The sequence below is a fragment of the Lissotriton helveticus genome, chromosome 1_1 (genome assembly GCF_964261635.1).
Source record: "Lissotriton helveticus chromosome 1_1, aLisHel1.1, whole genome shotgun sequence".
NCBI classification, from domain to species: Eukaryota; Metazoa; Chordata; class Amphibia; order Caudata; family Salamandridae; genus Lissotriton; species Lissotriton helveticus.
This window is the reverse complement of record NC_136057.1, coordinates 1,156,469,586-1,156,488,971: the sequence shown is the minus strand read 5'-3', so window position 1 is coordinate 1,156,488,971 and position 19,386 is coordinate 1,156,469,586. Positions and strand designations below refer to the sequence as shown.

Sequence of the window (19,386 nt, the reverse complement as noted above, 5' to 3'; positions counted from 1 at the left end):
GTATATGGGCCAGGGATGTTACTCAAGTTACTTTCTAGTGCCCAAAAAGGACAGTGGTCTACATCTGTTCCTGGATCTCAGGGACCTGAACTTCTTCCTCGAAAAGGAGAAGTTCAAGATGACTGATTCTAGCTCAAGTTCGACTGACGTTGCAGCTTGGTGATTGGATGGTGTCTCTTAACCTGCAGGATGCATACATCTACACTCCTATCCTGCGGTCACATCGTATGTGGTTTGTTTTGGCTTCTAGGGACTACCAATTTGCGGTACTGCCCTTTGGCTTGACAGCAGCACCTTGAGTCTTCACAAAGGTGATGGCAGTGGTAGCTTCACATCTCATAAGCTCTGGCATCCCTATTTTCCCGTATCTGGACGACTTGCTAATCAAAGCAAGTTAACCAGGGGTGGTGTTGCGCCATTTGCAGTAATTAGTCCCTGCTGTTTGGCCTGGATTTTTTGATCAATAAGCCTGAATCTTGCTTAAAGCTCTCCCAAAGACACCAGCTCAGAGGGTTGGTACTGGACACTACCCATCTCTGTGCCTTCCCTCTACCTCAGAAGATTGCAGAAATTCTCAAAATCATTTCATCCTTCCTGCCAAAGTGATAGAATTATAATACTAATGTAGGCTTCCAATCTTACTTACTAATGTAGGCTTCCAATCTTACTTTGTAACAGTCAGTATTCCCTCCCATCGATTTGTTTTAACCCGCCTCCGCCTAGGAATTGTGCATCATCTTGTGGCTTTTCCAGTGCCTAAAAAACCTGGAACTTGTGTATGCCCATGTGATGGCAAATCAAAACAGAGCACATGTCACTTTTTGTTGTCTTGTACTTTTTATACCTTTTTAAGGAAATATTATTTGAAACCCATCTTTTTAAAATATAACACGCATCATCTACAAACAGCAATGACACTAGTGTTTAACCTAGAGTCCCCAGATGTATGCTTTTATGTGGCTACTTATATTTTAAAATGTATCTCTGCAAGAAAATCAATTATTATATGAATTGCCTCAGCTGTTAAATGTATTATGCACTTTAAATTTGATGCTGCTGAATTACGTACTTGTATTTTGCACACATATGTTTGTTGGACTAATTGCTGCTACTATATATATATATTTTATTTGTAGGATTGGCTTATCACTTGCACTTTATCATCGTTTTTAGTTAATAGTTAGCTTAGGTGCTGAAAATTGCATATGCACTTTAGAATTGCCAATTTGCACATATACTAATTTAGAGACAATACTTAGCACTTTAAAATTGCATATTTGTACATAATTAAAGGTCGTAGGATTGTTAAAATCTTAGTTAAAATCTGAATGACCAAATTGCACTATTGGTTCTGCTAAAATGTTTTATTATGAGCGCTATTATGTAAGATTATTTTTGTGATAGCCTAATTTAGTATTGTGTTAAATTTCTTAAGTGTATGTTGCTATATGGTTGTATTTCTTTACAAACCGAATAAAGCATCTTTGAAATTGAAATTGATAGAATTATAGTTTTAAAGGTCCCCAGATTCCTAAGTCTGCTAGTTTTCTGCAATCTTGTAGTCACACATGCACGTTGACAGATGAGTGACCTGCAGTGGTGCCTCTGCAGACCGTGGTTGCAATATGAGAGAGACCTTTTGAGCTCCGTTGTGAACTTGATGGCTTCATGGGGGAACAAGGCAAACCTGAAATGCAGGATGGCCTTCACTTCCCCTCCAAATGTGGTTACAGTATTCAGTGCCGGTCCTAGGCCTTCTGAGGCCCTGGACGAAAGGGAAGATGTGAGGCCCCTCTAAGTGACATCACAGAAAGTGACTTCGCAAATTAATTGGTGAGAATGTACGGTAAATCACCAACATACTCAAGCATCACGTGGCACACACTGTCATCTTTTTCCTCACACACCTAAAGCTACAAGCAAAGAGGTGTATTTATGACATTAGTGGCCTTGAGACACGTGCTTAGCACTCATCATGTTCCACAGTCAACTCTTACTCCACTTCATCTGCAAAGGATACACCATTCGAAACATCCAGTTGGTATATCATGCTAATCTATACATCATGACCTACTCTACATACTTCTGGGGTTTACGAAGAGGTCCACCAAGCACTGATAATTTTGAAATGTGCTGACGGTGTCTTGTCTGAAACTGAAACATTTTAGTATAATATAATATATACGATTGAAGCAGGTGACGCAGGTCTCTTACCTTAACGTACAGAACTCAACAACGCGATGACCGACTCCTGCCTGCAGCATCCCTGCCCACGCGGCCCACCCGATCCGAGTAGTGACTGACTGCTGCCTCACGTTTGGCGTGTGCGCATGCTGAGTGCGTCACACTGAGCGGGGGCTGCCCATAAAATCATGTCCAGGGCTGTCATTGGTAGCGCTTTCGCGCGCTACCAGATTGACGGCCCTTGGACCCACTGTCACCCGCATCATGGCAAGGCCGGCGTCACGTCACATATTATCAGGAAGAAGATCACACTCAGTTCGGGAAATATTATTATGTTTCCCTAATGGGGGAGATTGGACTCCCGCGTGTTAGATCTGTGGATTTTCCGTGCCAGCGTGGAAATTGAAATGACACCACTTTGCACTTTCCCAATGGGATTTCGTCACGGTACAAGTTGTTTGTTTAACCTGACAGCTCTGTGCACCCCGTCGCACGCTTTACACACTCATTAAAACGAGTATTTGCGAGCTGTCGAGCGTTTTCTTATTCATTGCTAGGAAAGGCTCAGCCCTCAAGTCCGCCTTACCAGCCGGGGACAGGGAAGGCGAAGCGGGCGGTGGAGGGAGACAGGCTGGCCTTCGGAGATCCCAGATCAAACTTTACACGACGTCACAGTAGCGCAGGTTTCTGGCAGCGAAGCAGCCGCACCACTCACAACAAACAGAGATCTTCAAGTGCAAGTGGGTGTCGCATCATCATTTTAGGATTCACAGATATTCAAAGGTTTCAAATCCGATGGGCTAGACTGGACATCGCTGGGAGTTAGGAAGAAGCACACACTGGGCCGGAGGAGTGGGGGAGGGTTTTGAAATCTTCACTGCTCTTCCTGTCTCTAAGTCTGCAATGAAGTGCCAAGGTCACAACAAATAAGGATTTGCTTCTTTTTATTCCGATCTCTGAATTTACAAACTGCTTCAGTTTACGCTCGCTATAATGTGATTATTTTAGATTTTTTTTAAAACATCTGGTTTATTTTAGTTTGTCGTTCAGGAATGTTTTCGAATTACAGATAATGCTTTTGTCATCACCACTAAGGCACCACCACCACCAAGCTAGGTGGTGGGGTGCGTGCAGGCGTCAGGGTCAGGTTTGCGTGCGTGCGCAGACAGTGTTCAGTCCCTGCCTTACTTACTGCCTGCGGCCCGGCCCCTGCGCGAGGCGAGCGCTGTGCCCAGGCTTTTCTCCATGATTATCGGTTTTATTCCCGCAACTCGGGGCCGGCGGCGGGGCCCCCCTGAGCGCGAGGCCCTGGGCAGCTGCCCATACCGCCCATGGCTAGGACCGGCCCTGACAGTATTGATGGATGCCTCCACACTAGGGTAGGGAGCTCATCCGGAGGATCTAGAGATGAAATGCCTCTGCTCTTCAGATGTACAGGGTTTTCACATCATCCTGTTGGAACTGTGGACAATCTGGCTGGTGCTCAAGGCCTTCCTTTCCTCCATCCAAGTTTAGTCCATCCAGATCTTGACAGATAATATGACTGTGATGCAGTATGTCAACAAACAATGGTAATTAGGGTCTCACCTCCTGTGTTTGGAAGCATTGAGACTGTGGTCTTGGGCACAACGTCAAGCGATTTGGGTCACCGCCAAACCCCTATTGGGATCCCTGTATGTCAGAGCCAAAAGCCTTAACCAGCATAATCTCGCTAAACACGAGTGGCGGCTTCTACTGGAGGTAGTCCAGGACATCTCCGCCCAGTGGGGCACTCCTCAAATGGACTGGTTATCCTCCATGGAAAATGTTGAGTGTCAACAGTTCTGTGCCTACCAGTATCCATTGAGGGAGCCTTGGGGTACTCATTTCAGCTAAGGTGAACATTTCAGCTGCATTATGACTTTACCCCTAAACCCTTGATTCCTCGGGTTCAGAGGAAGATTTGCCAAGACCAAGCCTATGTCATTCTCATTGCCCCGGATTGGCCACAAAGGGTGTGGTATGTGGACCTCCTACACTTCTCCACATGTCTCCACTAAGACTTCCACTCAGGCCAGATCTTCTTTCCAAGTCAAGGGGAATGGTTCTTGACCCAAATCTCAGCAACCTCCACCTCTATACTTAGAGATTGAGCAGGGACTTCTGAGTTCCTTCCATTTGCTAACCGAGGAGGAGGACATCATCTTGTCAGCGTGACACCGCTTAATTAAATCTGCCAACTCAGCTAAATGGAGCAATTTTGTTGCTTGGTGTGGAGACAGTAGTGTGGACACCTTACAGGCCAAGTTGTCACAGGACCTCCAATATGCATTATCCCTTTGCCACATTGTCTGCATTCCTCTATCTGCCAGACCAGCCCCTTTCTCCATAAAGGTAAGTTTATCCTTCATGTAGATGATGAAAGGTTTGGAGTGATGGATAACTATAAAACACTGGGAGTATTAGCTGAGGGAGTTGAGAACATACCTCAAATAATATTCACAAACCTTGTTGGTGTGCACCACAAAAGTCACTAAGTAAATCGTTGCTTAACCCTCTGGTAGTTCAGCATAAAGAAGTTTGGCCTAACCTATAGGCAATTTGTAAAGTAAGTATGCAGTACTAAACAGTATTAAAGTCGAAATAAAAAAACAATAAAAATCTTCAAATTAATTCGACAAATAAAGTAAAAATGTATCAACAAAATTAAACCGAAATAACACCATTTCAATACGAGGAGCCGGAGTTATGGATTTTTAAAATTTTAAGTAAAAATAGCACCGGGAAGCACAAGATGTCAATGATAGCTAATGGTTATGGTAGAGCAGGAACTAAACACAATTTAATGTTGACCGAGAGTACAGACAGCATAGGTCAGACACACTAACCAGGTTTGTCCTGGTCAAAGATTTTACCTTCTGACTTTCGTCCTTTAAGTCTCAATCCCCCACAGCAGTAAACTTATAAAACCCCCAATACCCCAGGGCAGGCACTTACAGACTCTCGGGGTTGCAGGTAGAGGCCACAGCAGGGTCCAGTTGCCACTAGTCGGCTGGGCAGTTAATGGAAAAAGCCTCTTGCACCTTGTTGTTTTGTTGTAACTTTTACAGGTGTTTAGACTTATGACCTTTGATCTCCACTTCTTTGTCCTGGGTGCAAGAGGGAGATCAGTTCCAGTCTTCAGGGCTCTTTTCAGGTCACTGATAGCAGGGTCAGTCCTCCTGCATGCACCTAATATTTGGGTGGCCCGACCCTGCTGGATTGCCATTTGGCCCCACAGGTTACAGAGGGTCTCCCATCGGATCCCCTCCAGCAGGTTCGATCTCAGCGCCAGTCAGGCCCAAAGGACCCTATACTGGATTCAGAGTAGAGCTGCCAGTGAGACCGAGACGCTTCAGTGCCCATGACCCCAGTGCCACTAACACCTCACGACGACAATATCCTCATTCCCGACTCCGGCCCAGAGCCAAATGGGTGTCGTTTGATGCCAGTTTCGACATTGACCAAGATCATGCTGTCTGGATCGGATTGAGTGCCTTTTGCTCTTGATAGGTTGGGTGAGGTAGAGGAATGACAGGGGTCTGAGGAGCCTTATGGTTTCCAGCATCTGTTAGATGAGAAGAACAACTGGTATGAGGAACTGGCAGAGGCCAGTGGGCTAGACCCCTTGCCTGACACTGGCTTGGTTTCTCCTCCTACCGTGGCTATGGATGAGGGAGCCTCTTTTGTGTAGTGGTGCTTAGGGCAGCTGAGTTCTTATTCCTTCAGCCGGAAGTCACCCCCTCTGAACTCTTACTACAGTTTAATGAAGCACTTACAGACGTCCTACTCAGGGCCTGGTTCAAGTCCTGCACAGGGACTCCTGTATGAAGGACGATTGCCCAGGATCTTTGTCTTGCTCCTGGAGACCCCAGGTTCCTTACCCAGCACCCCACTCCAGAGAGCTTGGTGGTTCAAGCCTCCACTTCTAGAATCAACCCCATCGCGTTCCCTACCATTTCATCAGAAAGGGAATCCAAAAGGCTGGATACCTTTGGATAGAGAATGTTCTCTTCCACCAGTCTGGCACTGCAGTGGTTGAATACCGCATGCCTTTTGTGCCGATATTCCCATGTGATCTGGGATTCGGTTGCGCAAGTGCTGTCCATGAGCTCGGTGGAGGTCGAGCCATACTCTCCCAACCTATTGCTGATGGAAGAGATGCAGCAAAGTTCACCATACAATGTGGACTCAACACAATCGACTCGCTGGGTAGAGCGATTGCATCATTGGTGGCCCAAGAGTACCAAACCTTGCTGAGAACATCTGGTTTTTTTATTGGACTGTCTAAGCCTCCCTTATGGACATGCCCTTTGATGTCTCCTGTCTTTTTGGAGCAGAGGCTGACTCCGCGCTGAAGTGCTTTAAGTACAGCAGAGCTGCGGGCAGGTTCTTGGGCTTGTCTATGGCCCATTGTCACCCCAAGTCCACCTTCAGCGCCTTTTATGGCCATGGAAGGGATATCCACCTGGGTCCATACCCTCCCTACCACCATGACCAACAGACTTCGCAACCTTTTTATGGCGGAGGATGAAGGTCCCATAAACCACATGGGATGGGTAGCCAGAGGTTGGGTCAGGCCACAAATCCCCCGGCAGCCGCACCCACAAAACCCCCTTAGTTTGCCCTCCAACCATCATGGGCATCCAGTGGGAGGATTAATATCACATTACCTGCAACATTGGCAGTCAGTAACTTCGGACCATTGGGTTTTGCAAATTGACCAAATGGGTACCTCTTCCCCTTTGTTACTACCCCTCCACCCATGTTACCCACTTACGACCGGCTGACGGAGGACCACCACTCCTTACTCCATCAAGAAATGCTGACTCTCTTGGCCAAGGGAGCCATAGAGAGGGTACCAGCATCAGAAGTAGGATGTGGCTGCTTTTCCCGCTACTTTCTGGGGCCCAAGAAGGACAGAGGCATTTGTCCTATCCTAGACCTGCACCTTCTCAATCTCTTCCTGAAAAAGGAGAAAACCAGGATGCTCAAGCTCACACAGGTATTGTCCGCCCTAGACCCAGGAGACTGGATTATAGCCTTAGAATTGCAGGACACATATTTCCACATCCCCATCATGCCTGCCCACAGATGTTATTTGCAGTTCACAATGGGCAAGAGCACTTTCAGTTTACTGTGCTCCTCTTTGGCCTTACCAGCCCCCCTCGGATGTTCACAAAAGTGATGTCAGTGGTTATAGCTTGTGGGCGGAGGTCTCAGTCTTTCCCTACCTTGATGATTGACTATTGAAGGAGGTCATGCCCCGGGCCGTCGTCTCACACCTCCAGACTATGGCGAACCTTCTGCACTTGCTTGGATTCACTAACAATGTGCCGAAGTCACACCTGACTCCCTCTCAGACGCTACCTTTTATCAGAGCAGTTCTAGAAACACTGCAGTTTCAGGCCTATCCTCCCAAGCAGAGAGTCCAGGATATTCTGGCTGTGATACCGATATTTTAGCCTCTGTCCAGGATTTAATTGAGAATGACCCTGAGGTTGTTGTGCCTCATGGCCTTCTGCATCCTGCTTGTGACTCATGCCCTTTGGCATATGCAGGCTCTACAGTGGGACCTGAAGTCCCAGTGGGTGCAACATCAGGGGAATCTCTCCAAAAAGGTCCAGATCTCAGAGGGAACTGTGAAAGATCTGCAGTGGTTACTGACAAATCACAATTGGGTCAGTGGTAGACCCCTCTCCTTTCCCCCGCCGGAGTTGACTGTGAGGACAGATTTATCACTACAAGCATGGGGCAGCCATCTGGGAGAGGTGGAGATTAGATGACTCTGGTCTCCGGCAGAGTTCAAGCTCTACATCAACCTGTTGGAGCTTCGAGCAATTCACTTGGCAGTGAAAGCTTTTCTTCCTTCGATAAAGGGAAGGTTGGTGAAGGTGTTCATGGACAGCACCACTGCAATGTGGTACGGCAACAAACAGGATGGGGTGAGGTTGCGGACCCTTTGTCTACGTCTCTGGATATTGATGGAATGCCAGGGCATTTTCCCGGTGGTTCACCACCTGGCAGGCTCGATGAAGACCAGGGCAGACAAATCTAGCCAAAGATGCCTAGCGGATCACAAACATCATCTCCACCTGGAGATGCTGCATAGACTCTTTCATCAGTGGGGAGAACCTTGGTTCGATCTGTTTGCCAATGCCAAGAATGCACGATGTCAGTAGTTTTGCATGCTGGAATTTCCAAGGCGATTCTCGCTTGGAGGCATTTTTTTGCTGGGGATGTATTATGAAAGTGCTCCGGGGGCGCAACGGGCATTGGTGCCCGCTTTGCGTGCCCCATGACACTTTGGGATTACAGAAGGGTCCGCAGACACCTGTGTGTCCCCTTCTGTAATACTTATACCACTGGCGCAGATAAAGCACCAGCGCTATCATGAGAGGGCATTCTCTAATTTGCATGGGGGCGTGGCCTCATGCAAGTGAGGGAATCTGTTTACCACTGTGCCCCACTGTTACAGACACGGGCGCATAGGCAAATAAGATGTCAGGAGGTGCACTGACAGTGTGCCGCCTAAAAGGTGTCACTCTCAGTGCCCCCCTTAATGGCAGCCCTCCGGAGGGTAAAACGGGGTCCCATGACGTCCCCCAGACATCCCCTTGCAGGCAGGTGCAGTCACTCACTGCACCCGCCTGCAGGAGGATTTCTAATCCCTCTTAAAAGTGCAGGCGGGTTGCCGCCTGCATTGTGAAACACAGAGCGGCTTCACAGCAGCTGCTCTGTTTTTCACATCAATGTGCTACCCCCAGGGTAGCACCAGTTTGCAGCTACCCTGGGGGCAGTGCATTCATCCGAATACAGCGCATGTTTCTTGTTTGCGCCAGGCGCACCTTTAAAAGGTGTGTCCGCCGTAAGCAAGAAAAATGCACCGTATGTATGACATGGCCTCATGTCTTCTGTACGCCTTCCTGCCAATTCTACTCCTGCCCAGATTTCTCAAGAAGATCAGGAATGACCGGGCCCAAGTTATTGTTGTGGCTTCGGTTTGGGCATGGAGAATCTGGTATCCAGGTATGTCGATTGTTAGAAATTAGATTTCTGGTTGGCTAGGGCATGCGCCTAAGCCAGAAAACTTTTCTTTTCACTACCACCCATTAACTTGCTGTGTTCTCTGCTCGCCCGGTCCTAGCGCTACGAGGTCTCAGGGTAGAAGTGCGCTATATAAACCCAATTTCATTTAATTTCATGTCCTACCTTTTACATACACCGCACCCTGCCCATAGAGCTAGCTATGGCCTTCCTTAGGGGTGATTGATATATAGTAAAAGGTGAGTCACAGACGTGGCAAACACTCTATGTTCCATATCACAGCAGCAGTAAACTGCATGGGCAGGCCCTGCAGTGGCAGAGTCCTGAGACAGGTTAGAAAGGCTACTTTGGTGGGTGGTGCTAGTAGCGCTGCAAGCCCACCAATAGCATTTAATTTAATAGGCCTGACAGGTAAATTAAATAAGCCACCAAACAGGTGTAGACCAATCTTACCAAGTTTACCATAGAGAGCACATGTACTTAAGCACTAATCAGCAGTGATAAAGTGCCCAGAGTCCTAAAACCACCAGTAACAGGTCAGAATAAATACAGGAGGAAGGAAAAAAGTTCTGGGATGACCCTGCAAAAAGGGCCAAGTCAAACATCGATCTATTGAACATGACCATTTGCTCTCCGATCATGCTGCCCCTTTGAGAAGATCTCTGTTGTAGCAGCAGGGGAGTGTTCTGCAACTGAACCCAAGCAACCTTCACCTTCGTATGTGGAGATTGTGCGGCGATAGTTGACAGCTTTCGACCGTCCTCACAAAGTCTGTGATGTTATTCTGGAAGCAAGGCGTCCCTCCACCAAGTCGGTATACTCCTGCCATTGGGATGATTATTTGACACAGTGTGATTCCTACAGCATCATCCCCCTTTCAGCACTTCTTTCCAAGGTTCTTCAATGTGCTGTCTCATTGGCCCAGCAGGACTCTGCTCTGGGCACTGATAAATGTTACCTTTCAGCCATTTCTGCTTTTTTTGCGGCTGTCAAACTAACCTTCTTCATTTAAGTTACCTGTTTTGAATGGGTTTCTTAAAGGCTTGCTGCACGTTTCCCCTAGGCCATTCATTATGTCCAAGTGAGATCTGAATGTCGTTCTCACCTTCTTGATGTGTGCACACTTTAAGCCTATGAACAATTGTCCTCTTAGGCTCTTGACCATCGAAACTGTCTTTCTAGTGTCCATAACATCGGCCAGAAGAGTCTGTGAATTTCAGGCATTCTCAGCACACTCTCCCTACACCACCTTCAACACAGACAAGCTGATCCTCCAGACATATGCTTTCTTCCTTCAGAAGGTTATGATTCCCTTTCATATAGAACAAAACATCACTCTGCCCACTTTCTCCGCTCCACCCCCTCCCTCCAAAGTAGAGGACAGACTATATTGTCTAGACCCAAAAAGAGTGTTGTCATTCTACCTAGACCGCACAAAAGAGTTCTGGGTGGACAATCAACTCTTCGTGGGCAACTTAGCAGCTAAGAAAGGGAAGGATGTGCTGAAGCAAACCACCTTAAGATAGATAGTACTCTGCATCCAGATCTGTGGCACATGAGCCTAGAAGCAACCTCCTGAGGGTTTGCATGATCATGCCACCAGAGCTAAGGCTGCGAGCACTGTGTTAGTGGGCGGAGTCCCTGTCCTGGATATCTATCAAGCAGCAATGTGGGCCTCCTTGCACACATTACCAAACACTACTGTATGTACAGTGAGGCACTTCACCCGTTCTGTCTTAATGGGCTTTTTCATTGAAAATTGGCTTTACAGACTCACCTCTAGGGAGGCATTGCTTGGCTATCTATTCTAAGAGAAGGAGTCTGCAGCTAGAAGTCTCTTTCAGATGAACAAGTTACTTACTTGCGATAATACCTTATCTGGTAGAAAATCTATATATCTGCAGATTTCTTACTGAGCCTCCTATCTTCCCTGCTCTGCTAGGTGATTGCAGTCTAAAGGATATCCTACTCAGGTTCTAAGGTAAGGAATCTGTGACTCAACTCAGAGAAAACTGAAATCCTTATCCTTGGATCTACCCCCTCCACATGGGATGGAACCTGGTGGCCCCCCGCTCTCAGTAACCCACCAACACCCACGGACCACGCTCGCAATCTCGGCATCATACTCGACTCCTCCCTCACCATGAACTGACAGATCAACACCTCTGCATTCTCCGCAAGACCTTTAAATGGATCCCTCCCCGGAATCCAGGTGAATCGTCACCCATGCACTCATCGCCAGCAGATTGGACTACAGGAATGCCCTCTAAGCCGAAATCAACAAATCTCTACTCACAAACTCCACACTGTCCAGAACGCCACAGCCAGACTCGTCCTCAGCATCCCATGACAAGACCACATCACCCAGCACCTACGAGACCTTCACTGGCTCCTCACTGAAAAAAGAGTGACCTTCAAGCTGCTCACACACGCCTACAAAGCCCTCCACAACACTGGACCCCAATACCTCAATGAAAGGATCTGCTTCTATGCCCCCAAGAGAAATCTCCGGTCTGCCAACCTAGCCCTGGCCGACATCCCTGCATCCACAGAGCTAGACTGGGAGGCAGATCCTTCTCCTACAACGTGACCAAGACCTGAACTCCCCCTCAGCCCCACACTGCAAGCATTCAAGAAGATCCTCAAGACCTGGCTCTTCGGATGACCGGAGCTCCCCGAAAGCCCCCTCCCCCCAGAGCATTGAGACCCTCAAGGGTGACTAATGCGCACTGCAAATACCTGATTGATTGATTAAATAGAGTATCTACCAGATAAGGCGCTACCGAAGGTAAGTATCTTGTTCTTTACAGTGCTACTTTAGTGAGTGGCACAATGAGTGCTGCAGCCCACAGGAAGCAATTAATTTACAGGCCCTGCATTTAATATACAGGTCCTGGGAATCTGTAGTTCCAAATACTGGGGACTTGTAAGTAAATTAAAGGTGACAGGCATGTGTATGCACATTTTACCATCCTTCAAAGGGAGAGAGCATGCACCTTACCTCTGGTTAGCCAGGATAACCTACACAGATTCCTATGGGCAAAAAAACAGAAGTTCAGCAACAGAAGGCAAACATTTGGGATGATCCTGTAGAGAGGGCATATTTCCAAACATGACATTATATATTTTGACTGTGCAGGCAGACGTTTTGTTTGACACTTTGTTTAGACAACTAAATGTTCATTTTTATTCACCTTTTCTTTCTTAGGGGAAATACATAATGACAACATCATCCTAAGGGACGATTTTGATTCTTACCAGAAGCAGGAACTAAATCCCAACATTTGGTAAGTTACTTGACTAATACTCGCCTCATATTCATTCTGTGTTTTGCTAGTCTCATGAAGATGCAACACACAGCGCATCACCAACACTGTGCACTTACTTCTTTAGGTTAAATGTAAATATGTGACATTTGTGTTAGGGAGCATTATAGCACAGACATGCCACTTTGGGCATGTCCTTGGGTTACATAGAATTATTTCAATCAAATGCAATGACCTTAAATGAGGTGCATAGGATACAAGACTAAAGGCCTGATTTAGAGTTTGGCGGAGAGTGTACTCCATTGTAGTTGCTTCTCCGCCAAACTGTCGGTCTGCCCATCTGATGTACAAGCATAGGTGACACGGGAGCTACTCTGGTTACGCTGCAGAGATAGTGCACTGACAGTCTCACAGAGTACAGGCTGTCAGAGGTTTGGTGATTCAAGTGTCCACCGATTTGAGTGGGTGGTCAAATAACCAATTTTCACTGTCTGTCACCGCTGTGTGACACCTGGCAGCAAGGGATAATGACCCCCCCCCCTCACATCATGAGAGTTGCCTCTCATGGTGTGTGTATTACGAACAACAGGGTTGTACCCATAAAGTCAAAGGGACCTGGGTGAGTATTTTTTATGGACAGAGGGGTCCCAGACTGAAGAGAGTAAATAGTATAAAGTATACAAATATTGATAAGAATAAAAAGGGAACAGTAGATCAAAAAGAATCAAAAAGAGTCAAAAGAAGTGCAGTGTTTTATTCACAGCGCACTAGTATCCCCTTTTCATGGTTAAACAGTATGCATCAAATATGACTTAGATATCATTCTCGTTTGTTTGTGTGCCCACATAGGAAAGAAGGGGGAGGAGTGCAGGGTAGAGTTAAGAGTAAGATAATTGTGACTCACTTTACATAAGTTTGTGACATTAAACATACATTGAAATTCATGTATATGTTCTTATTCGATGGTCCCCATCAGTCGGGGCCTCATAGGATATGCGAAAGTCAAACACATTTTATTATACAATCAAGCTCCTGAAGGGCTGTATAAATCACGCTGGCAATAGGAGTTGATGGGGTAGATAGCAGTCTACGTTTCGACCCAAGGATTTGTAGGATGGCTGATCCTTACATTGCGGGTCTTCATCAGGACAAATGAGGGAAGGGCAAACCTCCTAGAGTTGAAGAGGAACGTGAAAACTAATTAGTATAGAGGGCTCAAACAGAGTCCCTAACAGCCGTAGCGGAGGAACCGCTCGGTAATTATCATTAAAAACACTGAGGGCTATATATGCAGAGAGCCACATGCTGTGCTCTCAACAATCAGTAAATCATGATTACCTGCCGCAATTTGCGGGTCGGAAGGTAACGGATGCGACCAAATGTACTCCGTCGATGATCTAAGGGAGCGAGAGGACTAAGTAAGGATTGGTTACATTACATTGCATTGCGTACGATGCATAGCTTAAGGGCGTAACAGTAAGATTACCTGGTAGTCAGCAGAAATGACTGGAAATATTCAGCAGCCCGTATCTAAAAGGAGGGAAGTGAAATGGAGGGACCAGTAAATCTTCGGACGACAGAGTGTCAAACAATCTTCCCAAACTAACTCATTCATGACACGGAGGTCCCATGTCGAGCTCACCTGAATTAATCAGATTTCTAGAACTAGAGGGAGGTCTCGAGGCTATGGCTCATCTCCGGTCCCGTAACCAGGAAGTAAGACGGGAGGGGGCGTGGTAACTTTAAAAACAGTATGATGGAGAGGGAAAAGAGACTAGTCTGTGGCAGTTGCTTGGTAACCTCAAGCGTTTCGAAAGAAAGGCGAGATTACCACACAGTAGTTGGGGTGCGTGTTCCATAATTAATTCAACTAGAATCTAATCCAAGTGTGTCTACTATCATTACTGTTAGGGCATTACGTTCGTGCGCACTGTATATTCTACTGGCTTCTCAGCTCCCAATATTCAAGGATTGAATCGTTTAAACTAAATTTCATTAGAATGTATGGAGACCTAATAAATGCGTGAACCTACCACCATGGTGGTTTAGACGCATGACTATTTTTGATACGGGTTGACGCCACATGCATAACACAATCCATAATCGCCCGTCTGCGTGAACCTGCCGACAAGGCGGTTAAACGCACACCATTACACAGAGTAAGAGTCCGAACTTCAGAATGGAGTAAAGTGACAGGGTAGGTTTCAGAGGTTAGCCAGCTGAGCAAAGTGACAGAGTAGGTTTCAGAGGTTAGCCAGCTGAGCAAAGCTGCTTTCAGATTCATTCAGGCCATTTCGCACAGAGTCAAAGAAATCAATCCATTTGAGTTCCCTGACATTGAGAATAGGTGCCTTCCTCTCCCGGAGTCCCACTCTTCTCTCACATTCTGTTGGCCCCTGCCAGTGCCTCTGTTCCAATTGTTGCCTCTGCCACGGGGGGGTCTCCATCCACCCTGTCCTAAAAAAGGATTTGGTTGGTAGGCTGGGCCGTAGGCTTCTTGGTATCTGTAGGACCCACTAGGACCGGCTTGTTCAGAATCTTCTCCGGACCTGTAAGATGAGTCGGAGAAAGTGGTGAAATTTCGTCTGCCCCTGAAACCACCACGTCCCCGGTTGGTAAACCTCCCTTGAGTGTCTTGGCGGTAATATTCCTCTTGAAGGTAGGGGTACGTTTTTATCTTGTCATATAACCTCAGATCTTGTGCAAGTTTCTCCAATTTCTTCTTGATGGTAGTCGTCTCGAAGTCTTGGAGTGTGGCGACGAGTTTAGTCAAAGCTTCTTTGGAGTTAGTGAGAGTAGAGTCACTGGTTATTTCAGCCTTCAAATCTGCTATCTGTTTCGTCAGGGCTGCTACTTGTTCATTTGCCGTTTCGATTCCAAGCACCATCCACAAAGCTAAAACCTTCCCGAAACTCTCATGGTGTGTGGGCCATACATTTTTGATTTTTTACTTTAGGAGTTTGAATTTGAAAATCCAAAAGTGTGTTAAAAATTGTACAGTACCATCCGGCAAATATTTATTTAACACATTGTGGACATGCCATCATGGCAGTTCTTGTCAGAGTTATCTCCAACATCTCCAAACGTGGAGGACTGGTAGTCCATCAAGGCGATGGGGTATTTTATGCAGTGATTGTGTAACTGTTGCATTTAATGCCTTCATGGATTCTCTGAGTTTTATCATGATGTAGAATAAGGCAGAACCCATCTTAGACAGATTGTTATCAAGCAAACATAGCCTGTGCCAAAACGGCTTTGCGTAGACTGCTACTTTTTTAGATGAGTCTGAATGGTTTGTTTATAGCTGAGATGTAACATCACAGATAATCAGTTATTACAACAAATATGCCATTGATGGTGTGATATGTTCATTCATCACTAATGTCATTGATCACGCCATCCATGAGCAATGTAAGATGTCCTATATAATGCCATTGTTTAAATAACAAGGACAACAATATCTGCCCACGTAGACCAAGGTAGGTATGTATTAATATAACAATCGTCCAGTGGGACTCTTTCAAAAGTGGTACGTCTTATATAACCCATAGTTACTCAGACTTATTCATCAGACCAAAATTAATTACAAAGAAGGCAAAGCACAGGAGTAATATAGTTTGCATCTTGTAATGTTTTGACTCCAATCAAGTATTATAATCAACAAAATAAGTGATCACAGTGCTTAGAACGCAGTGCTCCAATGGTGTTATGATTGCAAAGAACATAGATAAAAGCGTAGGCCTGGGCGGTAAATTCCGTTCCGCTCGCTAAATCTGTGGAATTTTGGTAATTTCGTGTTCCGCGGAAAATGCGAAATTGCCCAAAATTCTGCGTTCCGCGACTTCGCAAAATGTTTTGCTAGTTCGCGTTCTCAAAATGCGTCTTCACAAGATATTTCCCCCAAGCACACAAACAGCGATTGCGAACAGGAAAAAGGCATTGCAAACAAGCAATTGCGCGTGTTCGCGGAATTTCAACATTTTGGCTGAGATTTTTTACCGTTTCGCGGAGATTTGCGTAACACAATTACACAAATTCCACCCACCTAATAAAAGGCACTATACAATTCGCAATGGTCGAATGCATTTGGCTGATAAAATTCATAACATGGTTTGCAGATGTCAGTGTGGAATCCCTTGAAGTTACATTACACGTAACAACCAAGAGGGAGGGTTTGTTGATGTTTTGACTATGTGTGACTGTTAGGGTCTCTACAGGATTTAGTCATCTGACTACCAGGCCTACACAGAAGAGAAACTGAAATAAAAACAGCATTTCCAAGCCCTGTGCTTTTACAGACTGTGAAATTCCATTAAGCAATCAATGAGTAACTCACCATCTAATAGTGAGTTCACTTGTGTAACAGGAAGAACTATTATGTATTCAGTCTATGTATAATAAAAAGGCAATGAAAATCATCATCCGAGTTCATCACAGCTCAGTGCCTGTATATACGTTGGTGGCTTATGAGCATACGAAAAGATCGTGCACCAACAGTGTGTATACAGGATGACTCAATCAGAAAGGGTGAGACAATGGCACCTTGAGTTAGGATGGTGCAACTTTTCACAACAATACACAGTGAAACTCCTCCTCTTATATGCGAAGTGCGAATACCGTTTCTCATACCAACATAGCTCACTATAAACTCATACATTAGTTGTACAAGAGCGCAACAACCAGTGAAATATCACCCGTGTGCCTACTGAATGACTCATGCCTAGTATAAGAAACTATGAGAGTTGATAAGATTGTAATCTATCATTTCCTAATAGAGTGAGAATCATCCTCTTTCTGAAACAATTTGTCTGATAGAGCAGGAGTCATAGCCATGCTCCTCCAGTGCGGAACACTCACAACCATGCTAGAAAAGTGCAGTTAAAACATCACATCTATACCAGTCAAATGTTCCAGTGCCGGGGCGTATTAGGAACCAGTATCAATCTACCTCATACCAAACGCACAGAAGCTGGTCCCATATAGATTGAACCAGTACCAATACCGAGGTAAAATTGCCCAAATTGTCATTTCAATGTATTCTAGGATAAATAAGACCGTATTGGAGTAGCTCATAAAAATGGGTCAGAGGTAAAAATATCTTAAACCCACACCCTTACCTTCAACAAGAACACAGTGGAGCTAATCTCACTCCGTTCAGCACCATTGAAGTGTAGGGAGTCAGAGGGAAGACGCAGCAGAAGCTCCCTGATTATCTACTCTGCTAGACTGCTAACCACAGTCCACCATCTTGGGTAAACTAAATAAATGCCTAATACTAATGAGTTGCATATATTTAACTCTTTGTTGCATGTGTACACCATTAACATATGTATCAATACTCTTCCCCATTAATTTTATCCATAAGCTACTTGTGCCTACAGAGAAACTATTGTCATGAGTCCAACCTGAAACCAATCATCATCATACTTGTTCCGAACGTGGAGTACGTACAATACCTTTATGGAGGCATCATCAAAATGGTGTCAAGATGTAGATCTTACTAATACTAATATCCAGTATTTATGAATGATAGCAAACATAACCAGAATGTCATACGCTGGGACCCACCATTATTGCACTTTGTTAGTGATCCATGCGTGAATTTGTTGTATCTGAAGAACCATGATATGATATAAAGTGGTCTTAATAACAAGAATGTCTATAGATTCGATATTGTCTTACTACAAACATTTTCGCATGTCATTGATATCATTTAGACCACTGATAAAATTGTCCAGAATATCCATCCTTTTGCATTCCTTCCGATCCAGAAGTGCCAAGATGTTGCCCCCTCTGCTGTCCAGGGATACTACCTCCAACACCTGCTAGTAGATTTGATCTTCAGTGTGCCCAGATTCTTCAAAATGACGTACCAGAGGGCTCCTTCCACAGTGTATTTGATCCGACTTCTGTGTTGGGCTATACGCTGTTTCACCATTTGTGTTGTCTGTACCAAAAATATATCTTCATACAGGGGCATATGATAACATATATAACATTGCAAGCATTGCATTTTGAAAAGGATCGTTATTTGAAAATTATTTTATTGACTGCAAGAGTTTTAGTGTCAAAAGAAAATGTGCAAGTAGTGCATCCACCACATCTGTAGTGGCCTTAGGACATCAGGTAAGCCCCATAGTGCTCTTATGTAAAGGCAAGCAAGGAAGGTTCTTCACATGTTTCTTCAATTAAAGACCAACGTTTTCTAATGATCTTATGGATTTCATCACTGACTGGAGAGAATGTAATCACTATCACCATTTATTTTTTGATTCATCTCTCTTTCTAGTGGTCAACAAACTTTCCCTGGGACAAAACCAAGCTCTCTCAGTGGCTCACATTTTTTATTAACCAAAGCCAAGATTTATATTTTGAACTACAGCACTTTAGAAATCAACTATTTGGATAACATGGTAAGACAGAGAAACGGTATTCGATACACTACTCCAGTGGTTCCCAAACTGTGCGCCACGGCGCCCCGGTATGCCATAAGAACTTGCCAGGGGCGCCGCACACGTCTTGGGAATGTGGAATATTAAGTATATTCTGAAGAAGTTTTTAATGTGCGAAGTGTGTAAATTGACTCTCTGCAGCTCCCAGAACCAGTGCGGGACCACAGCTTTCTTTAAGCGCTGCTACGAGAACGTGCTCGGACTGGGACTTCAAAACTGTCCCTGCGCTGATTGGCAGAGGTTCATCAGCCTTATCTTTTAATGATTTAGGATTGGCTGAAGAGAAAGGCTCATGCCTCTCAGTGCCTCTGTTTATGCGAAGCGGCAACACCTGTCCAGAGCAATCTTACAAATACACAATAAGAAAGCAAAGAATGTTGTACTTTACCAGTTTTTTGCCGGGCCCCGGGGGAAGCACA

General features: G+C 45.4%; 1 protein-coding gene across 1 annotated transcript in view; it reads left to right on the top strand.

Moving 5' to 3' along the window:
• RELN (reelin) overlaps window positions 1-19,386 on the top strand; it is a 1,711,021-nt gene that overhangs the window by 622,796 nt on the left and 1,068,839 nt on the right. Inside the window, exon 6 of the mRNA XM_078679027.1 lies at window positions 12,458-12,536. Coding sequence (XP_078535153.1) covers window positions 12,458-12,536 — 79 coding nt within the window. The remainder of the gene's footprint in view (window positions 1-12,457; window positions 12,537-19,386) is intronic.